Source organism: Dermacentor variabilis, chromosome 3, assembly GCF_050947875.1.
Source record: "Dermacentor variabilis isolate Ectoservices chromosome 3, ASM5094787v1, whole genome shotgun sequence".
Taxonomy (NCBI): domain Eukaryota; kingdom Metazoa; phylum Arthropoda; class Arachnida; order Ixodida; family Ixodidae; genus Dermacentor; species Dermacentor variabilis.
The window spans coordinates 131080025-131106259 of NC_134570.1; the positions used below are offsets into that span (position 1 = coordinate 131080025).

General features: G+C 44.9%; 1 protein-coding gene across 1 annotated transcript in view; it reads right to left on the reverse strand.

The window, feature by feature from the left end:
• Positions 1–26235, reverse strand: part of LOC142574758 (signal peptide peptidase-like 2B) — a 36323-nt gene that overhangs the window by 1282 nt on the left and 8806 nt on the right. Inside the window, exons 3-11 of the mRNA XM_075683776.1 lie at positions 22579–22758; positions 20342–20422; positions 17517–17668; positions 15497–15589; positions 3938–4110; positions 3319–3415; positions 2654–2852; positions 1322–1396; positions 107–263 (exon numbers count right to left, since the gene is read on the reverse strand). Coding sequence (XP_075539891.1) covers positions 107–263; positions 1322–1396; positions 2654–2852; positions 3319–3415; positions 3938–4110; positions 15497–15589; positions 17517–17668; positions 20342–20422; positions 22579–22758 — 1207 coding nt within the window. The remainder of the gene's footprint in view (positions 1–106; positions 264–1321; positions 1397–2653; positions 2853–3318; positions 3416–3937; positions 4111–15496; positions 15590–17516; positions 17669–20341; positions 20423–22578; positions 22759–26235) is intronic.

Below are 26235 nucleotides of genomic sequence, written 5' to 3' on the forward strand. Positions count from 1 at the left end.
GCAAATAGCCTGCGATCAAAAGTTTTCATTTTTTTATGCGTTAGACTTTTTGACAGCCGCAACCAAAACGCCGGAATACGCTTGTCATCACGTCCAAGTTGCTTGCCTGGCGCCAGTATGTCCCCGAGGCCCAAAATGGAGAACTTCATCTGGAAGCATTTCGAGTAGATGCTCCGGTAAATCCTCGGGAACTTGATAACCATTGGCAGCACCTCCTTGACGCCGGAACCTTTGGCCACTTCGACCATCACGCTTTCGCGGTTCTGCGAATGCGAACGTCAAGGTTGGCCTAGACTGCGATTTTCCATATTGTTGTAACGTCTTCGTCTGCCCGTTTCCATTATGTTTGATTGTTTCCATACTTTCATTGACTGTCAAGTTGAATACGTGCAGTTAAGTTGTAAGTGAACCCGTTCTCGAAGCAATCAAGTGTCAGTCGCCCAGAAGCGATTTGTGCCCTCGCATAGCTGTACAGTACGAAGTAATATCCGATGAAAAATAAATAATCAGAGTGGGTCATTCTTCTTTAGGAAAGCAATAGAAAATGAAATAATAAAATTGCACGAAAAAGATACGCCTAAATCAGAGGCTGATTTCAGGCTGCTTAACAACTCCAAGAAGCTAAAACACAGATTAAGTACCATGCGCTGCACTTTGCCTTCCACTCTCGAAACGTGTGAGCAAAGTGCTACTATTCAATTCGAACTGGTGTCGCTGCCATGCATATCAACTTCGAGTACCACTAAAAAAGATCACTGAATCCAACTATCGTATTTAGCTTTCAGAATCGCACTGGCAAATGAACCAGCTTTAAGTCAAGACGCGTTAATACCTACACTTTTTTCTCTTATCCATGGCAGTCACCCGTCATACTGACGCCGTATACGGTTCTAAGTTACAGTTACAAAAGTTTTACCTAATTGCACAGATATATGAAGGCATGATACAAACGAAGCTGGCTCTTTGCACAATTCGGCAGGCAAGCATGCACTCATCTGAATATAGAACCTACTGCACGCACTCTCAGAAAGCAGTCAGTCACGCATACGTATGGGTATTTTACGTCTCGCATCAAAAATACATGCTCGCGAATAGACGGGCAACATTAGCTATCGTACCATACGAATTTTTTTCCCTTTTAGCAAGGGCAACAGAGGCGGTTCGTATGCAAAATGAAAAGGGTGGCGCTATCTTTCGCAACCATTGCGGGAGCACGGCTCAGCACCATTTAACACAGGCGTGTGCAATACCAACTGATACCAGACCCATCTAACTAAAAAAAACACACACACATTACAATGCGCTTGACAGTTTGTCTTACCGCGCGCAAGAACGGCGTAATGAAGACGAAGAACACGTCATAGACCAGCAGGAGCGTCAAGAGCAAGGACAGCAGCTGCAAGAATTGAATTCCAGCTGACACTTCCGCACTCAAGCATCACGGTGACAATATGAGGCGCACACTGCGGGAGCACGAATTGTGAAGGGAGCGGAAGCACAGTCTTAAAAACGGGCGAAGTAGGAGCAGTCAGTCGATCTTTGCCAAAACGGAAATGGATGTCCTATAGTAGATTACCTTTACTTTCGGATTTGTTCGCTGTATACGGTGGATTGACGTTTCTTAGATTTTTCATTTGGGGTTTTTCTACGATGTCGCTGCACCGAAAATTTTCGAGAGAGTTTGCCTTTGTGATCGTTGATTTCTTTAGAAATGTCTTACATTGTTGTTTTTTCCGAACAATATTACTTTACGGCGGCTGTAGGTTACTAAGTACTAAATAAATAAATAAATAAATAAATAAATAAAGAGCTCCTTGCAACCAACGGGGGAGTTTTTTATCTCTCTAACATCTGAGAAGGGGCTATAGCCAGGAGAGCATAAGACTTCTTTTTAGATAGTAATAAATTTCAGAAATTGACATACCTTCGTATTGCATTAGGAAATTATTTTTGGTAAAAAAGCTGTGCTTGCTAAAGTTTAACGTTATTTTCATTGTTTATCTTTCTTTTTCGAACCTTGCTGCCCTTGTCGGTGGTTTGCCTCACATGCTGCAAAAGCAATGCCTTTTCGCATAATACAAAACCGCAGCGCAGCGTATTCTCCCTGCAAGCGGCGTTCATGAGGCGTAAAAGCTATATTTAGGCAACACGCGACATGGCTCCCGATATACAACATTAAACGCGCCCTCCTTAAAGTGAGGCAAAGAAAATTAGCCCATGGTGGAAACGCTTCATGTATGCGGCGACGAGGCGTCCATTGTCATTTTTGAATAACCGAATCTAGCATTTTCCATCAAATGACTGCGCATAGACTTCACTTGCAGGGCGATAGTTGCCTGTCCAAGAACAGCGCAAGCGTTTCCTCAAAGTTATATCCATTGAAGGAGACACGGCTACCTTTCTTGCATACAGGAGACGTAAGCGCGAAGACTGTTACCGTGTACAAACACAATTTCTTATTGAGACGGCATCAATGCCGAGTCTCCGTGGGATGCGGGGAAACGAGGCCGAGTTCATTGTCGGCCCATTAGTGAGTTCAGCGTCTAGTCGACTTTATGCCCGCCTAGCTTCCTGTTGGTGAAAGAGCTCTGTTTGTTATTGATTCTACACTGTCCAAAACAGTTTAATTAGCATGACTCGTGCATGCGAGTACCTTGAGGTTGGGCAAGTGGAAGCTCTTGAGCATGTTGATGCAGAAGGCGACGCCGAGTAGATCCTGAAGGATCCAGCCGAAGGTGTCGTTGCGGCGCAAGAGGAACCAAGCAGTGCCCACGGACACCCCGAACGCCAGCAGCGCCACCTGCCTCACCTCCATGCGCGTTTGGCAGCATGCCGCCACTTGCTTCGGCACCCTGAAGCATTGTGAAACGGATAGTAGGGGGCGATTTAAAGCAGTTCGGACGAGCAGCGTGTACCCCACAAAATGAGGCAGCCCGACATTAAAGTGCACTAACCTCGTTTCGTGGCGACATTCCGCGTGAACTTAACTGCACCCCTCATAAATGTGAGCACGAAACCCCGCGCACATCTTTATACAAAAAAGTGATCGCTTAATATAATCTAATGATATTACCTAGCAAGCGAAAGTATTCATTTTATTCAACACGCAAGAAAAGAAATGAAGGGTACACTGACTATGGTGTCTATTTCCGCACGCACGCATAGGCACGCATGCTTCTAGATCTGGTAAGGCTGGAGTATAACGCAGAAGTGAAGTTTACCTAACGCGTACCAGCGGAACAGTTCCGCAATAACTCGCATCGGGCGATGAATTTGAGTTGCACAGCTCCTGAGAAGATAGATGGGAAGATATCTCACTGCGATGTTCCTATGTTGATTCGGCTGACGAGTGGCTCCAGGCAGGAAATCAGGGCGACGGCTGACGCCATCGCGAACATGACCACCATGAAATGCACTGCAGTGTGTGAAAGAAAGGCACCGGGATTGGCCTTCTACGCAGGAATTTACGTAGCTTTATTATTCTTTTGCGAAGGAGTAGCGCAGTATCTGCCAATGTCCAAATCACTGGACTTGCGTACTGCAGAGCACTGTCCACAGTTGCAAGGAACGTAAGAATGTAGAGCACGAGCGATTATTTCCCTCTCGCTAATAGATAATCGCTAAGCTTGGCAGCAGGTGACTTGTGCTTGGTAGCTCTGGCACCTTTCTGCACACTTGTGGGTTGCATAGACATAGAGCTTCAGCCGTTACTTGCATCTACAGCGACAACTATGTGGCAACCGCACTTTACCGTGAAGACTTTAACAATGGACCGCACTGTACGTACTCAACGCCCTCAAACTTCAACGCCTGCATGACTGCTGGCGCGCGCATATAATTGATTGTTCCATTTCACTCAAAATTTATTTCAGGAGTGCGTCTGGCACACCGTATACTGCGAGCTCTGTATACTGTGATGCTCCAGACGTGGGCTCACCCAGGTAGCGGTAGAAGTAGTAGAGCACGAGCAGCATGACGCTCATGTGCATGACGAACATGACGATCAGCTTCGGAGATACGGCCACCGAAAACTCCTCCTCCATCTCGTTCATGCTCTCCGTGAAGTCCGAGCGGTCCAAGGGCACGCCCACGGACACGCTGGAGTTTCGCCTGTAAGCAGGAGCAACACCGCCAACAGAGAAGCTAGCAACGAATCACTATATTTTCGAATCAAATTCAACTTCCTTATTAAAAATGAAATAAAAGCAAACACTTCAGAAGCATATGAATCCGCAGCATTGTGCTAGTATGAGTTCGTAAAGGAGCAAGCAGAGCAAGCGAGTATACGTGCAATTCAACGACTTATACTGAAAAGTTATTAAAAAAGCAAAGCTGCGTTTACTATGATGTAACTTTCTGTATACTGAGCAGATAAAGGACGAGTGATGGTGACGGAGCAACCAAGCTTTGGAAAGTAGCACAGTTTTTCGCAATTCCCTGGTGAAGTAAAAGTGGGGGCTTCGTGTTTTTTACTTGAACGTTGGTTACACAAACCAGTATCCTTGATACAATCTTTCCAAGGGACGGCAATAGTCCGCGAAGTTCAATGCAGATTGAAAATGTAGACGAGAAGATAGCTTGAACAAAGGCAGGGGTCCCAGAGATGATACGGATGACGACTTTAGACCTGGAACCTTGTTAAACATAGGATAGTTAAAAAAATTACCAAGAAAATCTGACTCAAGCTAGCACTGATAACAATAGACCCATAGAAAAAGTTGAAGTTCAATAACAGCTCCCGGTCACATAAGGAAAAGAACAAGACAATGGAAAGCAATTAGGACAACGTTTCGTGTACGTCTTGTATAATTCCCGCGTCGCATGATTCCCACAGCACCAAATACAAATAACGCGAGTACGCAAAGTATACTTATGTGTTTACATAGCTAAAATATAATTCATTAGGTTATGGCTTCCTCGAAACTCATTACAGTGACAGTGCAAGTTTCGCTATGCTCCATTTTAAACATCCTTCTAATGTGAGCGTGATCTAACACATCTTTAATCTGTCCACTTTCGATGTACTAATTGATGCACTTCACAGTATCACGATATCCATTTTCAGGATGTAAATCAGTGCAATAAGTTTGGAAACATTTCACTCGTCATTCCTGCCCTGCGGAAGTGGACGTATAGCGAAGCTGTTTAAAACCACCACTAAAACGGCCGACGGGGTTATGCAATATTTTATTGCTTTAGAGTAATGTCACTAATGGTAATTTAGAGTAATGGTAGTAATGGGAATAATGGTAATTTTAACAGCACGCCGCTGCCCATAGCGGTGCTGTGACAACATTGAAACCAGTGTCTAGGCTGGTTATTTCATATACGATAGGTTGGGGACGTCACTCCTCACCTCGACAGCGGCAGCTTGCGCAACATTAATCTTTACTGATAAAGGTAAGGGGGAGCGCTACGTGCTTCGCATTGTAATCAGGAGAACCATATTATCAGTTACGTGGTTCGGATTATTTGTTCTTTGTGCAAAAGTATACTGTTCTGTATGTTGTATGCGTGATTCCAAAGAATGTAAGCACTGTTGGCTTCACTTTGGTGAGCGTTTCCAGCCTCTGACTTACGTGGGTACAAGAGCAACTGCATTTATTGCTCGCTTACAGGGGCATGAGCCACTGCAGGTGATAATTTGTTAACGGACGCAAACAAAAAAATGCCGACCACCGAGAGGCTAACAGCTTCGATGTAAAATGGAAGTGTGGAAGAACACATCGTATTCTCCTTTTTCGACCTCTTTTTTTCATAATGATGAATAGGCAACGGAAGAAGGAGGCAAACTAAGAAAAGGAATTTTGTAATTATGGAACTTTATGGCCCAAATTCGTTCAGCCCGCCTGCCGATTGGCACTCCGCCTCGGTGCTCTGCTCTGCCTTGCGGATGGCTGTGGTGTCGTATTGACGAACTTTCGCAAATTTGCCATGCACATGCCTGGTCGTCTCTCATTGGCTGGTCCGAGGTGGATGTGATGACACCACGGCAAACATCGCGCTTGCTCGAAGTGGGGCCGCGAAACCTAAGCTACAGCCGCGTCAGAAGCAGTAATTTTTTCTCGTTCTTGTGATTTGTAATCAGTTATCAGCCTCCACGGAAATAATAATCGAAGGCAGCAGGTCAATCTGCCCTTCCAGACCTCATCAGTGAGTACCATAGAGTTTCATACACTAATTACTAGAGTGAACTCTGGCCCTAGCGTCTACGGGTGCTGCAAACGGGGCGGTCCAGCCAGCATGGCAATCGTGGGAAGTAAATGAATTTGCCTAAGCTTCGTCCTTCTGGCTTCACACAGCTTCGTAAACTCGTCATGTTCAAAAAAAGTAATGAGTAATAAACAAAGTACTAAACTAAGTAAGCCTTATTAAAACTGTTCGAACAGAGGACCTATGAAGCAGTAGTGCGATGCATGCGTCTGAATTACGCCACGGACGCATGCATCGACAAGCGGCATAGGATGCCCTTATGAATTTCTCGCGGGCTAGTCGGCGCGTTTCTGTTTGGCCACCTCGACAGGCTGAAAGACTGCAATTAGTATCAATCGTGTTTGTTCGCAGATTATTTTGCAGTTAGAAAAGTATACATTTTAGGACAATTTAGGACACTGAAGGCCAATGAAGCTTATAATAAACAAAGCCACAAGAGCGTCTGAATCCACAAGCACTTAAATCAGACAAATCATTGTACTGCCCATCATTCCCTTGGGGACTGAACGATCGCAGCGCTAGAGTTTCCTCTAGCAATTATTTTATGAAACTCTATGGTGCGTACGATCGCCGACTGAAACAGACACCGACAAACAGGAAGTGTGTTGCGTTCTCGCGAGCGTCGGAAGAAATATTTCAAGCCATCGACTTCGTGATCTTTTGTGGCGTGCTGCACATATGCATTTCAAACAAGATGCCCATCACGTGCACGTGCAATTCTAAGAATGGCACGTGTTCAGGGCGTGGCGAAATGAGGAGTGCCCGATCGGCCCACCCAGCGTACGCGACTTGTATGTCTTCTGTGTATGCGTTTCGTTGCCGCGAAGTGATGAACGCCAGTCCATTACAACTTTCAGAACGGATGATAGGATCGGCGGCAATAAGTTTTATTGCCTTGTTATTGCTGTCATTCCTCGTGTGCTACTACGTGAGACTCGTGTGAACCATTTTCATGCTGCGAAGAGCCGCGGTGGCCGCAACGTCCAAGCTCTCGGTAGTTTGTGAGATAGAAATCGCGAGAAGTGTTCGCAAGATGCGAATGATATATATGTGCGATGAGTCGCAGTGGTGTAAGGCGTAAAAGTGCTCGTTTTGTGCGGTGTGCGCGCTCTCAGAAGTTACCAGAGCATAAGTATTGCCGATGCCATTTTATGTAGTACCCCGATAGAGACGTCCTGTCACACCGATCTTTTCTGCGACATTATCATCTGTTTCAGAATTGTTACTGCACTTATGAAGCTACTGCTACCGGCGAAGGTAAATTATTGAGCCTCTTAATAATAACATACGTAAAGACACACACCGCTTTTGTGAAATGTGCAAAGCCGAGAGCATTAGTGCCATGAATGTAAATTTCTGGTAGTCTTCATTGTTTTCATGTGAACATTGGTCTTAAGAGCAGGAATTTCTCCATTGCATGAAATAAAAGCTTTATATTTCGAGATGCAAGCCGCTTGCATACCCAAGAACCCTAACTGCTTCCTTTTTTTTTTTCTGGTGACCAATTGCATAGGCTATCTGCGCCGAAACTAGTGACGTGGTAGATAAATATTTTATAAGTGAGAACGGTATGCTTCCTTTTGATTTTGTACAAATTTACGCTTACCTGACAAAAAGCAATCTGCATGTAAATATAAACGGGTAAGACTGAACAAAGGTATGTCATATACGATATTCTGCCAGCAGCTAGCAGAATCACATGAATGAAATTTTGCCGACAGTCCTTGCCAACTCGCTTGCCATGGTCGCCTTAGTAATGCAGGCAGAGTAAGCAAAAGGAAAATTTGGCGTTACTGTGTAGACACACCCTAATTGATTCTGTGGTTCGTGTCCCCCGTTTTCACACGAGCCTTCAGTTTAATTCCACCAAACTGTGCCTCTACTACTAGTATAATCCACCTGGAAAGTGGTTTAGTTTTTATCCTCTCGTTGATTCTACCGACAGTCAGTGTCAAATAACGTGCCTTAAGATGACTTGTGCTGGCAAAATATGTCTACAAAGTATTTTTCTTGTGTTCCTACATCCAGCTGTAAGCGTAGTGCCACGAATCATTCGTGGGCGTAAGATGCTGGATTCTTGAAGCGGCCCACGATTCTGCCGACAGTCAGTGTCAAATAACGTGCCTTAAGATGACTTGTGCTGGCAAAATATGTCTACAAAGTATTTTTCTTGTGTTCCTACATCCAGCTGTAAGCGTAGTGCCACGAATCATTCGTGGGCGTAAGATGCAGGATTCTTGAAGCGGCCCACCTCGTTTATCTTTATTTTGCACAGGCCACGCTTCCACTCATTATGCGGCCACTCATTATGCGTAACCTCTTTGCATTCTTTGGCATGTTCATGACCATGGTGTATTCTGCCTGTGGATTTAGCTCCTATCACAATATAAAGAATGTCTTTTTGTTGTCGTGAGGATATTCGGAACACAAATTCTCACAAAAAAATGTCAGCATTAGTTATGTGATCGAAGAAAGGCAATGAGGACGAACTGCTGGCAAAATTTAATTGGCTCTGCAGGCAGATCATGTGCTCCCTCTATTACATTAGCCACACTGTTTTGGTCAATATGTTACGTATTTATTGTCATAAATTTGCTACCCAGCAGCATAAGAATTTGTCACACCATCAATTGCAGAGCCATAAGCACGGAAACTTTTTTATTTCCTCATTACCTGGAAGGTATACCTGAGCCCAGCTTACATCAACAACATTACCTTAATGAAGTTAAAGGTTTGACGAAATCTCGTCTGGCCGGGAAGCAACGGCATAATAGAAATGAAATACAGAACTCCGGCCAAAATGGGGTAGTCAAAAAATTTTAAACGTTTCGGCTTCCCCACGGAAGTCTTCGTCAGTGCGCTGAGAGGCAAATAAATCCGCGTAAATGATCGCTTCAGGCATCTTACGTATGTTGGCTGGAGATTGCCATCGTTTCGATTAAGCGTGTGTGCTGTTGTTTGGATAGTCAGGGATTTCAGATACTGTTGCTTCGTCCAGTTCTTTTCTGGGGCAATGACTGAAGCTTGGCTCCAGTTGAAATCGTGCTGCTTGGCTTCTGCGTGCTCAGCGAGTGCACTGAAAATGACTTTCTTTTGAACATCGTTCATGTGCCCCTTTAGGGTCCGCTCAAATTTGTCACTTTTACCAATATAGACATAATTGCAGTCCGCACGGCATTTTATATTCAGCGCCAGGAAACCGTTCCTTTCTTAGTTTTCCCTTGACGTTGACAAGCTCGTTTCGTAACTTGCGACTGGGAACATGGGCGACTTGTCCGTTATATTTACGCAGGACACGTTCCAAAGCTTCGCTGGTGCCGGGAACGTACGGCATTGCGGCGCGGCGTTGGCCGGAGGCATCCCGTGATTCCCTAGGGCGCAAGGCTTTGTTTCCCGAAGAAGCAATAAAGCTTTTTGGGTAGCTGCAAGCGCCGAGCTCACGTCAAATGCACGCGAAAGCAGAAACCAAATGTTCTGGCTTGCCACAAATTCTTTGGGCTCTCTGTACTAACGAGAAAGCCACGGACCGATTGTGGCACACGGGGTTACAGAAGTTTACATAGTTTATATATATAAGCTGAAGGTTTCTTGCCTCTCAGCTCAGTGAACAAGGTTTCCGTGTGGAAGCCGAAACGCTTAAAATTTTTCGACAACCCCATATTAGTCGACGTTCTGTATTTTATTCCTACTATAACATTAGCTTAACTTATGCATGCACTTGACTCATTGCGTGTGAGAAAAAGAAATCGTTGAATAGGAATCAGTTCTGTACAAAACACAGTGCATACTTGTGTCTTGACTGCATAAAATGGGATGTTCATTGGACAGACAGAAGAACACGTGAACATGAAATGTATGCAGACCTTGGGTTTACGTGTATGTATGCGTAAATAAAACAGGACAACTTATGCTAAAAAGACGTCGTAGAAGCTAGAACCCACCAAACATGTTTTATACAGTATTTAGCTGTCTTATATAGACTTTATCACGTTGCGTAGTTAAAATATTTGCTACCTCTATGTAAACCAACTTACGTACTGCAGCCGCGCTGAACTTGAGAATACGTATTTTAAACCAATGACAGTGCTTCATGTAGCAGCTTTTTATTTAGCCTTTATCATCGCTTATTAGAGTGGTCAAGACGACTTATCGATTGTCACATCGGAGTTTGCTTCCCGTTTCAATCAATTCAAATGTGAATGAGGCAAATCTTACGAACTTATCGTTCAGAACCACGCAACAGCACAAGTGGGAACTAAGCTTTAGAGTAGGCCTACCATCTCAGCTTGTTTGTGACGATGCACTTGTCTGTAGCTTTTTGGTTTGCATTTAGTAGGCTTTCTACTTTATGAATTCACAGTTTTCATAACGTTTATTGGTATAATGAAGGCACGGCACACATACATTCACTGAAGGAGATACCTGCACATGTAGAGCTGAGATAACTTATGGATAAGTTCGTAAACATAAAGGCAAAATACATCGAACAATATATTTTCACATCGAAGGATACACAACCGGTAATACATGTATATTCAGAATACGTAATAAGCACGATGTTTGGAAAATGGAAACGTGTAAAACAGTAAACCTGCATGCCTTTTGAATATTGACTTAAACAAATATTCCAGTTTGGAATTTTGACCTTTGTATCGGGGAGTAGAATAACAAAGGATAGGTGTAAAACGGATGCTGTGTGTAGTAGTCCATTGTGAATGCGCTAATAAAGTTGCACAAGGCATAGCCATAAGTATGCAATGTATTCGACTGGTAACCATACGAATGTCTGACACGTTAGAAATCCTGTACACTGTTCAGGCTGGGCTCTAAATGTGCAATGCATGCTATTGGCTGCCAGAAATATATATATATATATATATATATATATATATATATATTTCTGGCAGCCAATAGCATGCATTGCACATTCAGAGCCCAGCCTGAACAGTGTACAGGATTTCTAACGTGTCAGACAAATATATATATATATATATATATATATATATATATATATATATATATATATATATATATATATATATATATATATATATATATATATATATACATGACCTGCAGCCTGCAGTACAAGGCGCTGATTTGAGAAAAGTGCACACCTCAGTAATATGTTGCTTTTCATGGTATCTCAGTTTACTTTATATTACTTCGATAACCGATTTCTTCGCATGTTTATAGCTGTAAGCCACAGAGAAAACCACAGAAAGCTACATGCATTGTGACTAGGATGCTACAATGCAAATGTAGGTGTTATGTCCTTCCTGCCCATCTGCGTATCCTGGCGCTCTAAATGTCAAATGTCACAGCAACAAAGCACACCCTCAACCCTTACATTTCCTAGGCTTTATTGAAGGATAGATATTTATGCTTATAAGCATATTCTGACAATAAATGTGCACCACCTTCTTTTCAGAGTGATGGAAAACGATACCTAAATTATTCAAAGCCATGCTGTTCTAGCGAGCCTGCAGGAATACAGCAGTCCCTGGCGGCACCGTATAGTTCAGATGTAAAATCGCGAACGAGTAGTAAAGAAAGCGGCTGATAATAAGGGGCACCATTTCTAGTAACCTTACATTATCTAAGACACATGAAAAGTTGCTTTCAATGCACTGAATTGACACAGCACTGATTTTCCAGGTTATTTTACCGAACACACAGCCCTGCAATGAGTTCTGTACAATGGTGAGCAATGCACGAAGGAATGAAAGATTACATGTAAAGTGTGGATTTTAATATTACATATATGTGAATTCATACCCAATTTGCCACTACCCGTGCTTTTTTGTGGAACAATGTTATATTTGGCACAGAGGGCACTGTGGCATTTTGACGGCAAATTTTAGTGCTTTCTTTCAAGTGGTCGTGGGGGCACCATCTCTTTGATAACTCTAGTAGTGACTTAGATGATGACAGAACACAAGAATCTTGCAGATTTACGGAGAACATATTGCGGATTAGTCACAAAGCTGCACCCAAAGAAATATGCGTTGGTTTATCATGAAAATAAAAAAATGCTACCAAATGTTTCCTCACTTTCTTGTTCTGCCCTGTCTTGCGCCATATGGGCCTGCACTTCATTTTGTTTTCTTATGCCTGTTAAAGAAGCTACTAATTAAGAAAACCAAACGCAAAACGAATGACCATCAGCTTTTTCAAACATCGCGAGATCACCGAGTTCATTGAGAAACTTAGTCACTCGATAATCTTTGCTCGCTTTCATATAAAATACAGGTACTTCCCACGTGGTTATGTTCTTTTTAAATCTGGCTGTGCATTAGGCAGCTAGGTTGTTACCACATAATAACATCCAGCCCATGCCCAATTCACTAAAATAACCCGAGTAGAGCTTACAATAGTTCACTGATCATCTGCGTCCTGTGCAAGGTAATATTTATATAGGGGAAAAGAACAAAAGAAATCCCGCATGGGTGATTCTGAAAGCATCAAATGGCCTCAAATTGATCACCCTTGCTTGTTTCTATGGCTGAGAGAAGGAGCATGCCTGTCATGCTACTGCTTAGCAAAAAGGTACGCTAGACCATGTAATATGGGAGTGTGTTGGCTCCGCAGGGGCCAAGGAAAACATTGACAGTAGAGAAGCCTGAGAGGCCTTGCTCCAGAGCGAAGCTGAAGACGACCAGCGTCGAGCAATCCGCCTGGCCGTTGAGGCCGTGAAGACTCACCGTCCTCAACGCGCGAGAACTGCTTCGTCCTCCCCCCCCCCCCCCCCCCTACCTAGGTGTAGGTTAAGAGGCGAGCACCCCAGATCGGTGTAATATTAAGTTTTCAATCAATCAATCAATCAATCAATCAATCATATTACAGCGCAGCTCTTATGCGCCCGTTCCTGGGTTGAGTGTCGGCGTAAACGCGCGGGTGACACTGCTCGCGCGTTCTTCGTCTTCTACCACAACTAGCTCATTAATGACCCTCGGTGTAACCGTGTGAACGCGCTCGTGCCAATGCTCGCGCGTTCATCGTCGTCGTCTTCCACAGCTGGCTGCGATGTCGCTCATCATGATAGCGTTGCCATACTGCCCCTCGCGCTCGTGTCAATGCTCGCGCGTTCATCGTCGTTTGTCTGCTAGAGCTGGCTCCGATGCCGCTCATCATGCTAGCGTTCTCATCCCTCGCGCTCATGCCACTGCTTGCGCCTTCGTCCTTGTCGTCTTCCACAGCTGGTTCCGATGCCACTCAAGCTTGCGTTTCCATGCTGACCCTAGCACTGGTGCCACTGCTCGCACCTTCGTCCTCGTCGTCTTCCACAGCTGGCTCCGATGTCCCTCTTCACGCCAGCGTTCCCATGCTGACCCTCGCGCTCGTGCCATTGCTTGCGCCTTCGCCATCGTCTTCTTCCACAGTTGGCTCCGATGCCGTTTGTCATGCCAGCGTTCCCATACTGCCCCTCGCGCTTATGCCTGTGCTCGCGCGTTCGTCGTCGAGTTCTTCCACAGCTGGTGCGACGTTGCTCATTATACCAGCGTACCCATGCTGCCCCTCGCACTCGTGTGACTGTTCACGAGTTCATCGTCTTCTTCCACAGCTGGCATGCGCTCATCATGCTAGCATTCGAATTCTGACCTTCCGCGCTCGTGCCATTGCTTGTGCCTTAGTCGTCATCGTCTTCCACAAGTGGTTCCGATGCTGCTCATCATGCTAGCGTTCCCATGATGACCTTCGCGCTCGTGGCACTGCTTGCGCCTTCGTTGTTGCCTTCTTCCACGTGTGGCTCCGATGCCACACATCATGCTAGCATTCCCAAGTGCTCCCCGCGCTCGTGCCACTGCTTGCGCCTTCATGGTCGTTGTACTCCACAGCTGGTTCCGATGCCGCTCATCATACTAGCGTTCCCACGCTGACCATCGCGCTCGAGCCACTGCTCGCACTTTCGTCGTCGTCGTCTTCTTTCATAGCTGGCTCCGATGACGCTCATCACGCCAATTGTTCCTATGCTGACCCTCGAGCTCGTGCCACTGCTTGCGCCTTCCTGATCGTCGTCTTCCATAGCTGGCGCCGATGCCGCTCATCATGCTAGCGTTCCCATGCTGACCATCGCGCTCGTGCCACTGCTAGCGCCTTCGTCATCGTCTTCTTCCACAGTTGGCTCCGATGCCGTTTATCATGCTAGCGTTCGCATGCTGACACTCGTGCTTGTGCCACAGCTTGCGCCTTCTTCCACAGCTGGCTCCAATGGCGCTCATTATGCCAGCGTTTCCATACTGCTCCTCGCGCTCGTGCCAGCGCTCGCACGTTCGTCGTCGTCGTTCCACAGCGTTCCACAGCTGGTGCGACGTTGCTCATCATGACAGCGTTCTCATACTGCCCCTCGCACTAGTGCGACTGTTCACGAGTTCGTCATCGTATTCTTCCACAGCTGGCATACGCTGATCATGCTAGCGTTCTCATAATGACCATCGCCTTCATGGCACTGCTTGCGCCTTCGTAGGTGTCGAATATGCAGGTGTCGTCTGCAGGTAAACGTAGTTGCCAGCTGCCAACAGACTTCGCTTCGTGCACTCGCAGCGCGCGTGCGATCCACTCGTGCGGATTCAGCGTACACTCTTATTTGCGACGCGATTCACCTTGCGCACGTCCGCACCTGGGCCATCACCGACCTGCCCAACTTCCTGCACTTATCAGTCTCTTATTTCCCTTGGTTTATGCGCTGCTTGACGTCATGTCGACAGACCGACGACTAGCCCAGCAAAGCATCTTGCTCGACATCTGGTTTTATTGCCAAATTACGTACGTCTAGATTTCATGTTGCCTTTCCAACACTTCTTCATTAAACTAAATTGAAAAATTGAAGGCTTCAATAAAATATCTGTAACAGAAATTGTCAGTGAGACTACAACTTTCTTCAACATCCTGATAAGGCTAATACAAGGAAGGATTCAAAATTCCTGGTCATATCGAGCGCGCGAAAGAGTGAGTGAGCGAGTGAGTGAGTGAGTGAGTGAGTGAGTGAGTGAGTGAGTGAGTGAGTGAGTGAGTGAGTGAGTGAGTGAGTGAGTGAGTGAGTGAGTGAGTGAGTGAGTGAGTAAGTGAGTGAGTGAGTGAGTGAGTGACGGAACGAGCGAGCCAACGAGCGAGCCAACGAGCGAGCGAGCGATTAGAGCGATCCTAATCTCGCGTGGCAAAGGCTTTTTCACCCTTTTTCTGCCCAGTCAAAAACAAATCGGAGAATATATGAGCGAGCAATAGCACGACGCACCCGCATAGCCTTAGATTTCTTTTGATGTCGACAAGATATTGCGCTTACGCCTTCCTATCAGGTTCGCTGGGTCTCCGCAGGCTACGGCTGGTTCCCCTAGGTTTGCTGGGCTTGACGGGCTGGTTGGCCTTTTGCTTGTACCTAGAAGGATAAAGACCCTGTAGCGAGCAAGGCGGTTGGCGTAAGCCGCTGCGCAATAGCCTGCTACCAAGGAACTTGCTAAGGGACGCTTGCTAAATGAAGTGCAAAGTTAGTGCGATAAATACCTGACATCTACGGAAAAAGTGCTGGGCCGAGTCCTCCAGGAAGAAGCGTGAAAAAGGATGGGAGATTGAGTGAGCAAAGGTGAGCACTGAACTATCAACGTGACAAGATGAGGCAAAAAGCAACGTTTAATGGAAAGACTTACATGAGTATCGAAGAGACTGTAATGCCATAGCTGTGCAGGCAGAGGGGTTGAAAGCGAGATAAGTTATTTAAATACAGAATCAAATATCCGCAACAACACGGAAATGATAGCAACGTAACAGACAAGTATTTGGGCAAAGCAAGGCGCAATATCCAGCAATATTTTGCTTGCACGCATCCCGTATACACATGAGACAAAAAAGGAAACGACCAGAAATTACTGGCAGTGAAACATTTTGGCATTACATAAACACTCAAAAAGAAAAGGAGATGACAAGATAACCGCCTTTGAGAAATTAACTACGGCTTTTTATACACAACACGTTTTCGCGAATTCTCGAGCCTCCTATTAAGGGCGTTCACTCTTCCGAGATATTTATATGTTCAGCATGCCGGTGTCGGAGCGTTTCGGTGCAATTGATCGAGTGACCAGCTCCAAAGAATCTTTTTTTTTCCGTCAGAGGCCTTAACAACTGTTTAGTATTTCCTCGACTTTCATCAAAGACACTCGCATCGCGTTTCTTGACCGGCGCGGACGGTGACTTAGCTGCTACGACGTTCCGCTGCTAGCAACGAGGTCAAAGGTTCGATCCTAGGCAAAGGCGGTCGCATTATGAGGGGGCCGGAGCGCGAAGATTCTCTGTATCTGCTTTAAACGACCTTTAATTAAAGAACTCCAAATATTCGAAGTTAAGCTGGTGCTTCCCGCTATTCGTCGCCTCGCATAGCTGTAGTGAGTTGCCTTAGGACATTAAAACGCCACAGTCATTTTTTTTATTCCACTCAAAAAATTATCCCACAACAACGAGAGCCAACATCTCGGCCTCCGGTTTTGCGTCTATTATGAGCGCTATACATCTCTGGACTACCACCAATAAAATAGAAACACAGGGTGGTATTCATCAGCGGTTACCATCTCTATTAAGAAATGTCCGCACACAACACTTTGTATCGTTTTTACGCACCCATTTAAACCGCCCGGGAAGAGGCCCACCATACATACTAACTCCCAGTATGTGAAGTGCTTCAGGCAACCTTGAATTTATCCGCGTGGAAACAAACACCAGGTGAGCACGCCCTAACTCGGACAAGAATGCGGAAAGTTGTCTACAGACGATGCTTAAACGAAGATGCTGAAAGAAAAATAGCCCCATAATTATACCTTATTTTCATTTAATCGCCTTCGACGAATGAATACACATCGACAGGCGAGGATACCCGAACGGAATATATCCTGTTCTTCCACCTGCGACCTTGCTCGCCACTTTTGATAGAGTGACAATGACGGAGTGCAGTCGTCTCCCCGGTACTAGCAAACAGGTAGAGGTACTAAATAACAAATATTTAACTTTCCTTCCTATATTCTATCAGGAATTGATTATATATATATATATATATATGCACAATGTTGGGGCCCTATCTTGTCGTAAAAAATCGCGTACGAATCTCTTTTTTTTTTTTGCCCCCGCAAGTGCATCGACTGGAACCGCCTTCCTGCGTCACTCACGCCATTCCACGACACTTACCAAGCCAACTGGTGTTATTGTTCTGCATTTTTTATCGTGTTCTAGTTCTCTTTTCTGCAGTGCCTACGTGGCTTTAAGGTATTACTAATTATTCAATGAAGAAAAAAAAGAAAAAAAAAACACTTCGCACTCACAGGCCGCACTGCGCGATGCCGGACCAATAGGCTCCCATGGTGACGGTGCCGACGGCGATCAGCCAGATGATCACGAAGCTCCAGTCCAGGGCAGTGGCGCGCGTAAACAGCTTGGCCATCACGGTGCTGTTCGCGTGCTTCTCCTCGTAGCGCTGGGAGAGAGAGAGAGAGTGTTCGATAAGAAAAAGAAAAGAATCAATACGAAACTGCCTGGAGGCAGATGCCGCAAACATCGCAACAGTGACGGGTTGCTTAATACGAAACTATGCATTTATGCAACGTGCACCCTGGCATTGTTGACCGAGCCAAAAACTGCAAAACCACCCGCACGTTCAAGTGTGCAAAACGAAACAGTGTTTAGTCTGATTGCGAAGCGTTTTGCGAGTCTGCTTGATGTAAGCAATACTCCTTAAATAATTCGTTCATGGTTGCATTCGTGGCATTGTATAATGTGTTTTGTGTACCCAATATCGCTTGATAAATTTTTCATTGCTATAATGGTGGCGTTGTACATACCAGGTTTTTCTGAAATGGCCTTAAGCAGTTTTTAAATACTGCCTGTGGCAGGTGGCTGCAGTCTAGTTTTTTAGCTGGTCTACTCGAAGAAGCGGCATCATTAGCATCAGAAACCGAAATGAATAATCTACTAATTCAAATAGTATCACTGAATAAGTTTTCCACCAATTACCTTGCGGCATATTACCACGTGAATAACAGTTGGCTGTTTTGTGGGCTTGCCGCTTCTGCGGAAGCTGAGGACGAAGGAGTGAGCTCAAGGCCCATGACGTCGTGGACGCGCTTTCAGTTAAGGTGTCGGACGGAACCTCAACGAATCTTGAGATTAAATTTACGTTCTTGTTATGCATAATAGCGTGACTATATATTGCAATTTTAACCGGATAGTTGACAACGTGGATCAACTTTGAACCAATTCTCAGGATGTAGCCAGTTTCGAGATATTAATTCCCGAACTTCGAGAAGAAATGCATTGGCGATCCAGTTGTTTAAATACATAAAACGACGATGGTTGGTGATGAGGATGACAAAGATGCGTCAAGCAGCGGTTTGTTAAAGAACCAAGACGAGCGACATTTTTACCTCAAGTGTGACGGCGAATAATTTGAAAATGCTGTCATCCGCAGAATTCGCATTAAGTGGATATGCCTTGCAGTCTCACCGGCTACAATTTCTACATTGCAATATGTGCCGTAAGATAACTAATCCAACACTTAGAGAAATCTTTTTCTTAGTAAAATCTGCATTTCTATTTCCCCTATAAGTAACGTTTGGCTCAGATTTGTGCTATCTGCCCCAAGCGATTTTCGAAAATTGCCTAATGTCTTCTCAGAACTGGCCAGTATATCTATGAACGATGCCATCAATGTAACATTGTACAGTAAGTTGTTTGTGGCTAATAACGGATGTTCGTATGTAGCTAGATGTGTCTGCATTGTGTTGTACGATCCTTTTTTTTTCGTTTAGATGGAAATTGCTACTTCTGCTGCTTCAAAAGCGACGGCTCATGGTAGCCAGGATTCTGTTCTATGTTTTTTTGTAGTGCAAGCAAACCTTGTAACTGCACAAATGAAATAAGTAAGTAAATATATTAATAGCATGCGCATCGAATTACCGCATTAAAGCTCAGCGCGACACACGGTTGTGCTGGTCTCTATGTGCCAGCGCTTCGGCGTGCTAGGTGTGCGTGCATGCGTGCTTCGAAATTTGAACGATTCCCGCAGATCTCCACACTTGAAAATTCGCAGAAGATTTGCAGCGCCATTTGTGCTGGAAAAAGACATCACCGCTCTGTCGTACCACGCACCTACGCAAGTGGAATCTACTTAGGCATCGTTTGGTTTGTTGCGTGTGATCGGTTATTTGCGAAGAATGACGCTTCTAAGTAGAACACCCTTCTTCTCTTAAGCTCGCAAGCAATATAGGGGCGTTTCTCATTTCTATCTCAAATTTCTGTGTTTGCGAACGCGTTAGGAATAAAACGACTGTGCTTGTCTCTCGCTATCCAAACTGCTGCATCTTAGGGATTTTGATTGTTATGCCAACCGACGAAAAAGCTTACACAATACTCGTACGCAAAACTAAGCTCAATATTCTACCTTTTAGCACACAGGAGACAAAGGGACAGAGTAGGCAGCCGTAGACGAACCGCTCACTTCCAATAATTCTTTATTTTTATGAGCATCTCACACAAACATAGGAGACAGACAACCAGCTTGTGCAAGAGCATTTGTACATAATAAAGCATTACTTGAAGCGTGAAGTAAATGAAAACAACATTAATGATAAAACCATGTTGGGAAATCGATAATCTTCAAGATTATGAGATCAATCTACACTGCTATCCCAGCCTAGCCGCTCTTTTCCTGCGCTTAAGACAACTCAATTCTTTGAGGGAAACGTAACTAGGTGGTGCAGGATTATCCTAACCACACGCAAAGAGCGGTTCTTTGGGGATAGCAGTACAGACGTATTCCTAATCTTTAAACTTAACATTTTGTCAACTTGCTTTTATCATAATTTGCTCTTCTACTATATTTCATGCGTCGTGCTATGGTTTGTCAATTGCACAAATGCGCTTGCACAAGCTGGTTGTCCGTCTGCTATGTTTACCTACGTGCGATGCTTCCGAACACGAAATATTCTTGGAAGTGAGCGCTTCGTCTACGACCGTCCACACTGTGTCTGTGTCTTTTGTCTTGTGTCTGTGTCTAAACATTAAAACTGAATACCCGCGTGCTCCAGCTTGTATTGTTTTAAACTTCATACTATCTGTACGACGGCAACTGTCACAGTCAAGCCGCACTCACCGCAATTTTACGTCCTGTCGAGTTCTTCGCGAAAGCGACAATTATGTCCAGCTTCTTTATGCCGGTGCTGGTCTCCACTATCTGAAAAGACACAAGACATAGCCGTCGGCACCTGACAGTGGGCCTGAGAAGTTAGACTTGCTCTTGCAGTTCTCCAGCAGCTTTAAACAATAGAGAAGCTGCAGATATTCTGCAGAGATGCCACGAAAAATGGTGGTGCTACCATCACGTTTCCTCTGGCTCATAAAGAAGCAACTGAACTAAGCAAATGTGAACGGTACTCGGTTGAATTTTCTCGGAAAGCAAAAAAAGAAAGCAGCCGTGGTCAAACTTTGAAATGTTTGTTGCCAAATGCGGCGAACCGAAAATGCGAACGAAACATGAACTTTCATTTACAGACATGCAGTTTGGCAGTTTATTTACAACAAACAAGAACGGCTAATTGACGCTACAGATTAGTTTTTTGGTCGTTTCGCCTCGTGCACTGGTTCTTCTCAATGCCTTCAAAGTATATCAGCTGAAAAGAAACATTTTTTACTTTTAACCATAGTAAGGTATAAGTATTTTGGGGGAGGCAGCCGTCCCGGAAGTTTCGTGCACGTATACACCCACTTCGCGATAGATGTAGCCGCTAGTGGTAGGCATAGCCAGGTACCTATATGCCCATGACGTTGGCGTGCGAATGCATGCATCATACGGCGCTGAATATAGAACAGATAACCTGAAAGTTTAGTTTAATTATTTGGTCATGCTTACGTGGCTTTCCGGTCACAACATCGCGGGTCAGTCGGATCACCTACATGAGGTATGTATATTTACGTGAGATCTTTAATAATGCCCCGCCACAATTTCTTCAAGAAAAACATTGCCGTGCAATAGTGCGCACACGCGTATACAGTTGAACGGAAGAAACAAAGCATAGATGTCACATAATTAAACAAACTTACGCGAATAAGCAAGTACAATATAATATATTACAGTAGAATTCGAATGAAATAAGAAATAAACCTTTAAAGAGAAAGGTTCTCGCCATTGTGTCGTTCGTGCTTCTGTATCTGCATTGACAAAGCTTTCTGAGGAGTTCCTTGTCGGCGTATGCGCAAGCGCATGGTCTTTGCGGTTACATACGCACAATGCTTCATTCAGTTGTCACTATGGTCGCAAGAAGCAGCCCTGGCACTCGTCCAGCATCTTCTCAATATGCATCCGACGTTATTCGCGCGCATAAGATGAAGACAAGAGTCTAGTTTGAAAGACTTTCAGTGGTATAGGGATTACCACGACGGATTCTATATAGATACCCATGAAGCAGTTCTAATAGCATTTTCATTTGTTCACAGGAAGGTTAATAATAATTTTGTCTTGGTTTTACAATTGATTAAATCCAATAGCCTTCGCGTCCCACGTAAATTAGAGAGCACGTGCCGTGGCCTTTACTGCCCGCCAAAATGGCTATCGATGGTTTAACTTCCACCTATAGGTGTCTGCGTGAACTGTCACTTTCATTTTTTTTTTCTTTTCTTTCTATAAGTTAGCTCAGTACGGCGCAATTTGCAAGGGACGCATGAGCAATGCAAGAAGACAAAATACTGGTGCATATGTACATCCCTTCTCTCTTCACATGGAGCGCTAAATCTCTCTAACATGCTAATTTTTGCAAACATACGTGCGTTGCCCGGCGAATCTACATGCGTACAATTTAGCCGCTTAAACAAGTGCTCGTCATGTGCAGTGTGAGGTTATGGAGTGAGTGAGTGAAAACTTTTATTGAGTCTTTTTACAGTTTCGCGGTTACGAGGTCTCCGTCGTCTTCATTTTCTTGGCGCTGGCGACTTGAGACTTCTCTTCAGCAAGGGTGGGCCCCTATTCCAAGGCTCCACTGAGTCGTTATGGAACTTTCTCGCTAGGGTTCAAAGCGGTAGGAGCGAAGACACACGACTTACACCAAATACGAACGAACTTAGCGATATCGCGATCGATCGGTAACCACGCTCGCGTCCAGTTTACCGTCAAGCGTTGGCCCCTTGGTTGCCAACCCTCGGCGGTTCGTCAGTGACTGACGAAAACCAGCGGCTTTATGCAGTGCAGAGCGTATGCCTCTGGGAGAACACGAATGAGTCACTCAGCCAACCGAATTGATCACCCTGGCACTTGTCTTTTGGATTTGCTCAGTAGGCCGTCGCGCCAGATAGACTAACAGATTCTGTAGCAAATAACGCCGTCTCGAGACCACTCACCGGTCGCTTCTCGTTGTAGGTCATGACAATGGCGGCCGCCTTGACACTCTTGGCCTTTATGATGATCTCGTCATTGGAGGTGTTGTCGCAGCGCTCCAGGAGCACCACCTTGCCCTCGAAGCTACGCCGCTCGTAGTCGCACTCGGTGTCGTTCAGTACGTTCAGCAGGGGCAGGTACTCCTGCGAAGTGCAGGCGAAGATGCCTTCAAACATGTACAGCCAATGGTGTCCTTGTTCCAGCATGCTATACAAAAGTAGCTTCGAGTATAGTATAACTGATGTAAAAACCTGCTACATACATAAAGCACATGCTCGTGGCTCTGGACTTGAATTGTGTATTGCGGTGGTCTTAAAGTTTCTTCAAGTGCTTCGGTATATACCATATATTCGGGTATGCGGAATGTCAGTATCGCATATTAGCCCACTGTGAATGTTGCTGTCGAAAAAAAAAAGCTTTTCCCGCATATCCTTTCCATCTTCCCCCAGTATAAAATAAAGTGTTACCAAGTAGCTTGTGCCCCCTGTAAAAGCGACTTGTATGTTGTGGGGCAGCAAGCCTCTGCCTAGTGTGGGATACACGTAGGCAGGTTAGTCTGGTTGATGCTAGCGTGACAGACGTTCTGTGTGCTCGCCTGTGCGGCACCATATCTATGTGATCGCTATTGCGTAGGCTTAAGAGCTGAGCACTAGGCCTTTTACTCTTAAAGATGTCTTTGTACGATAAGGAACGAGCACAACATAAGGGAACGCTGAGGAGCACAGCACTCCGTATTTTCCCGTCTCCTCGAGTAAAGGTGGCACGCGGATACAGACAAGGTTGGCTGTAATTCTCGCAGAACACAACCGTTTGCTGATATGCTACCGATGGTCAGGAAAAATGGTTTTATTGCTTCTTGCTGTAGAACCGAAGTATGCCGTACCATTTTGCGAATCTAGGGCATTGTATCAGCATTTCCTCCTATACAGCAGCATCAGAAAACCGCTTTTACAGATCACGCAGGTCTGGCATGATTTTAATATCATGCCAGACCTGTGGTCTTTGAGTCATCAGATAAGGGGCCGCCAGCGCACATGTTTGGATGTGTGATGTGAGCGATGTATAGTATACGGCAGTGAACTATTCTTTAAGCCGAAAGCCCCACATGACTCAGGGGTGAAAAAATCCGACTACAGTCCCGCGTTATGGCACCAAAATCCAAGCGCACGCGCCAGTAAACCACCAGTTTATTTATCAATAAAAGATCTCGATTATCTCTGTTCGCGCTAAACGGACACCCTCCTAAAAAGTTGACAATCACTTAAGCTTACGCCAAAGAGGGTGAAGGAGAAAGCTCGCACACTCACGAGACCTTCCTTACATTACTTTTGCATTGTCATTCGAATGCCTTGTTACTTCCTATTACTTCTTTCCTCTTATTCTTCTGTTGTTCTATTTTCCGGTTCCCTAGACATCGCCACGGTTTCTGCGTGGTTAATGGCACGTTAGAACGAACGTCGCAAGTCTGTGAACACCATTTGGACAAATACACAGGTTAAGTGAACGTTTTTGTTTTTTTATTTTAGCACTTTAATAGACGACGGTAGCTACACGGGCTTGTACATACGATGCCTTCTACTTTCCTGTAGCACAGGCAGAATGAGAGGGGCACGGAAAGGCAGCTAGACAAACCACACAGCGCTTACTTTCAACAACAGGTTTATTCGCAGTCCTCGCAGACGTACTTATCGACCCTTTTCGCGGAGCAGTTTGTTCTAGAGAAACGACATGGGGCTTTCGGCGGCGCGCCGCTCATGCTCTCAGCGATAGCGGACGAATACGAAAACCATTACCGCTTCCACCTTGCTTCTGTGGAATCAGCAGTCGCAACTAACTGAGTTTTCGCCAACGCACTATGCTTCAGTCATGCTGAATCGACTTACGTGGATCGAAGACGTGTGTAGTAGTTGGCTGCAAAAATAGTGACTGGTGTATTAATGTGAAGAAGCTGTGTGGCGAAGTTCGTGGACCACTGCTGCAACTGTCGGTACGTGTTAGGGGAATATTGAGATGTATATGACTTTCCACGATGATACAGAAAATACGATCATTCGCCAGCGCTGTATCGCTAACCTCCAAAGAAAGTACTTCAGCGCCGCAACGTCAGCAATAGTGAGTACCGCTGCTTAGGCAATGACAAAGGGACTAGCGCCACTTCCTTTCATAGTAAGTTTCGCGCACAGTATCTACACACATCTACCCAAGTGGCGCGGAAACTTACGCCCACTCTATCGCCAACGTGTCAAGAATAAGTGAATGGGAGCACACGTGAATATATGCGCACCGTATATGCGCAATAAATGACTGACTGATGAAGTTTCGTGAATGTTTCGTGAAGCTCCACAAAAGTAAGCGGGTTACTAGCAATAATACATATTTGCTATAATGTATGACAATGCATAAAATAACTAGTCTTTAAGCCTTGTGCGCAGCAGGAACAAGTCTATCAGAACTGAGCCCACCTGCGAGTGATTACACAGAAAATAATCGAATAGTGTCTGCACTGAGGAGTACTACTGCGTATGAAACGTGACAAGCCACTGCTTGAAAGTATTTGTGAAATAAAGAACGAAGAGGAAAATACGCTCCGTGCTGATGCAATTCATAAGTGCAAAGTTTGGATAGCTTGAAAAACATATTAAGCCCCATATTTAAAACAAGCACCATATACCGTTCGGACATAGTTTAATAAGCCCCGAAAGCTCTTTTGCATGTTATCTGAACCTGTAGCCAAAGCTTCATGTTGTCCACCTAGTCACCGTCTACGATATTTCTCGAAACAGAAGTTTGCTATGCCGCACCGGCGTCATACGTATCCTTTGTAAACACGGAAGCAATGGAGGCAGTTCAGGCAAGGAATGGACGCGTAACCACATGATCAAACATGGCAGTGCCCACGGGATCACCGCGAAATGGGTCACTGCTTCTCAAAACGTCATAGTTAAGACACGTGTACATTGCTCGGCAAATATGAACAAAACCGGGAAACCCACACGCTGAAACTCTTGTGGTCACGTTGATTATTTGGAAAACTGTCCGTTCAGCGCAAACAGAGATAATACAACTCTTTTATTGATAAAGAAAGTGATGGCTTACTGGCACATGCGCTTGAATCTTGGTGCCATAAGACCAGATGGTCGTCGGATTTTTGGACCCATAAGCCATCTAAGGCTTTCGTCTTAATAATCAGTGTGGGAACAAAAGTGTCTGGGTGTGGTTATGACCGGTTTTCTTCTTACTTGCCGAACAATGTACAAGTGTCTTATGATCTTTTGAGGAGTAGAAGTACACCTGCGAGAACTGGAAATAAACCTGTTGAGGAAAGTTTGTTGCGGTGTGTTTGTCTAACTTGCCTTTCCCTGTCCCTTTCATTCTGCCCGCGCTATAAGAAAGTAGAAAGCATCATATATAGAAGCCCATGTAGCTGCCCTCGTCGATTAAAGTGTTAAAATAAAAATAATTATATCATTGAACCTGCGTGCGTGTCTTACTGGACTTCATAGACTTTCCACGACCGTTGTAACATACCATTAACCATGTAGACCCAGTGGCGATGTATAGGCGACCTAAATATAGAACAAGTTAAGATAGACACAAGTAAGTAGAACAAAATAGGAAGT